This window comes from Poecilia reticulata, linkage group LG12, assembly GCF_000633615.1.
Source record: "Poecilia reticulata strain Guanapo linkage group LG12, Guppy_female_1.0+MT, whole genome shotgun sequence".
In the NCBI taxonomy this organism is placed as follows: Eukaryota; Metazoa; Chordata; class Actinopteri; order Cyprinodontiformes; family Poeciliidae; genus Poecilia; species Poecilia reticulata.
In genome coordinates this window covers 4,543,510-4,546,252 of record NC_024342.1, presented here as the reverse complement: position 1 = coordinate 4,546,252, position 2,743 = coordinate 4,543,510, and the positions used below count along the sequence as shown (strand labels likewise).

Sequence of the window (2,743 nt, the reverse complement as noted above, 5' to 3'; positions counted from 1 at the left end):
CAGTCAGCCATTTTTACTGAATTAATCAAATTAAGCTTAAAAATAGTTAGACACCAATACAAAAAGCTGACACGGTCAGTTCCTTATTCATCTATTTTGCTATTTTGTTGTAAATCTTAAATTCTACCCTCTCAAAACAAAGCTTCCATGTGTTCACGCCTCTGATGACATCACAAAAGGCAGCTGATGAGATTACATTTGAGAATCTCTGTCGGTGTTTTTCATCTATCCAGGTGTTTAAAATCACCTTCCACCTTTGAAGTTGTTCCAGTTAAGGTGATTGTGAGAAAATGACGTGACTTTCAGGAAAATATAGCAAAAACATAAGAATAAAATAAGAAGTTCACAAACATAGGTAGTTTGCGATCATGAATGCCTTAGAATATTGAAATCTAAGGCACAGTGTTTACTAATGCTGGCTGATCAGGCAAATAAATATAAAGCAAACATTTTTTTTCCTATTTATTTTGATTTCTTCCAGTGAATGTCAAATAGCAAATAGCAGAGCGCGTACCACAGAAAAACACATTCTTTCTTCCAATAAGATGAATGTGGAAAAGCCTTTTTAAGTACAGAATATGCAATGTATTACACATTTCTTCCCTACAAAATGTACTATTTGTTTAATTTAAAAACGGTTTAGTTTACTGTTAAGCTGGGAGAAAAAAAAAATAGAGTATATTTTCTGATTTTTGTTTTGTTTTAGTAAGTTATTTTGACGTGATGCTTTTGGCCCACATGACAAAAAGTTTGGACACCTGTACTACGTTACAGAAGGTCTGTAAAGTAAGTATGTCTGAATGCTTTTCTAATCAGCTGCTCCACATGTTGATTCAGTACCACTGTTATAACAGCTGTTGTATATTCAAGTAAATCATAAAAATAAAAAAACAAACAAGAAAGTCGACATTTCTAACACAAGAAATGTGTTAGAAATGTCGGGGAATGCAGATTCACTTCCCAAATATTAATCGAGTTCAGTCTAGTTTGTCCCTGAAAAGCTTCCGTAGTCACATGAATGGTTTGTTGTGGTTGTGCCTTTTTTATTTTTACACTATGTCGTTTCAATTCTGACAGCGTAATCGTCTCTATTTTCTTGTAATACGATTCTTCGGATTCTTTCACTTATAAATCTCCCCATAAACAAGTCACGCGAGAACGTGTCGGATTTTTCGGTTAGTCTGGTGACTGTTGAGGCATGTATCACCCCACAGCCTGAGCTAGATACACGGAGGTTGTTGTCAGTTAGATTTTATTGTTTTTACTTTGAGGGAGTCAGTTTACGGCCGCGGGTTCGTCATGCTGCGGTGGATTCTCGGTGGTCGGGAGGTGCAGAGCTCGGTGGAGGTAAGCTAGCTGCTGCAGGTGTTGTGTCGAGTATGGTTCCCCCCCGAAGATGTGATTCCACCTCGGTTCGGTTCTGCTATGTTTGTCAGACCTTTTAGCTTCTAAATTCAAACAGCGGTAATGGTTGCGAGTAATAATTTTATTGTACATTCAAGTACACATTACAGTCATTGGAGTGTCTAATTTTAAATACAATAAAAATGAGTCCAGCTTTTCTTGTCGAATGTTACCATTGTTTTTTTATTCAACGCTTTCTAAACAACACCCTTGACCTTTTCAAGCTTCAGGTGTTTGTATATTAGCTTTGTGACCAAAACACCTGCCTGTTGTTATTCAGAAACATTCAGAACTATTTTCACAAGCAGCCAATAAAGCATTATTCCACTGCAGCTTCTATGAATAATATTTTTTTTAAATGAATAACGAGGTCAAACTTACTGAATTAAATCACATCTTTGAGGGGGATGTATTGTGCTCCTGCTCAACGTAACCCAGGAACCAACGTAGGAAGACAGCTAACATTGGGTTTTTAGGGTATTCAATAGCTAGTTACATTTACTCACGATCATCTGAATAACTTAAAACAAACTATTATATATATATATGGGTACTGCGTACCCCTAAAAGATGTAGCGGGGGTACGCAGTACCTGCAAGAGAGGGGAGCGGCTGTCTGCTGTAAAAAATCAATGGGTTCACTGTGCAGCCGTGTGTTCACCCACTAATTAGCCGTGACTGATTAGTTTTTCAAGAACAATCTAAAACACGATTTAATCAGTTATTAAATAACTTTTCTCCCATTTCATATTGTTTCTGAACTGTTCGTGCTCTAACAGACTGTTAGAGCGATTGACGCTCTAACACAGGGGTCCCCAAACTACTGCCCGCGGGCCGGATCCGGCCCGCCTCCACATTTGGTCCGGCCCCCTGAACAATACCAGAGCATTCAGATTTTTTTTTCATATATTGTATTTTTCAGTTTATATGTGGATTTTTCTTCAACCACCAGGGGGCTCTTGAGCAGGAAGTGTGTCCTATAAACTGTGGGTGTTTTTTTTTTTTGCATGACGCATTGCTGCCATCTGTTGGACTTTTGGGGAACTGCTCGATGTTATGTACGGTTAGGGTACAGGTTAGGGTACAGCAGATGAACACGTGTCTGTTATGAACGCCGCATTCCAGGTCGAGTTCTTCAAAGCAATGCCTGGAAGTAGCAGCTTATACTTCAAAACAAGCATTTATGTTAACATATGATAAAAGAAGTAACTTGTTTATTGAATTAGTTTTGGAAATGCCTGCGGGCGATTTGATTATGTGCTACGTCATTGCTAACTAGCAGGCTGATAAGATTTCTTAGGTCGTTATGTAGCATTGCAGCTCATAGCATTCTGAGGTAG

General features: G+C 38.3%; 1 protein-coding gene across 1 annotated transcript in view; it reads left to right on the top strand.

The window, feature by feature from the left end:
• Positions 1–1,003: 1,003 nt before the first annotated feature.
• Positions 1,004–2,743, top strand: part of wdr41 (WD repeat domain 41) — a 10,710-nt gene continuing 8,970 nt past the window's right edge. The window contains exon 1 of the mRNA XM_008423409.2: positions 1,004–1,347. Coding sequence (XP_008421631.1) covers positions 1,300–1,347 — 48 coding nt within the window. The 5' untranslated portion in view covers positions 1,004–1,299. The remainder of the gene's footprint in view (positions 1,348–2,743) is intronic.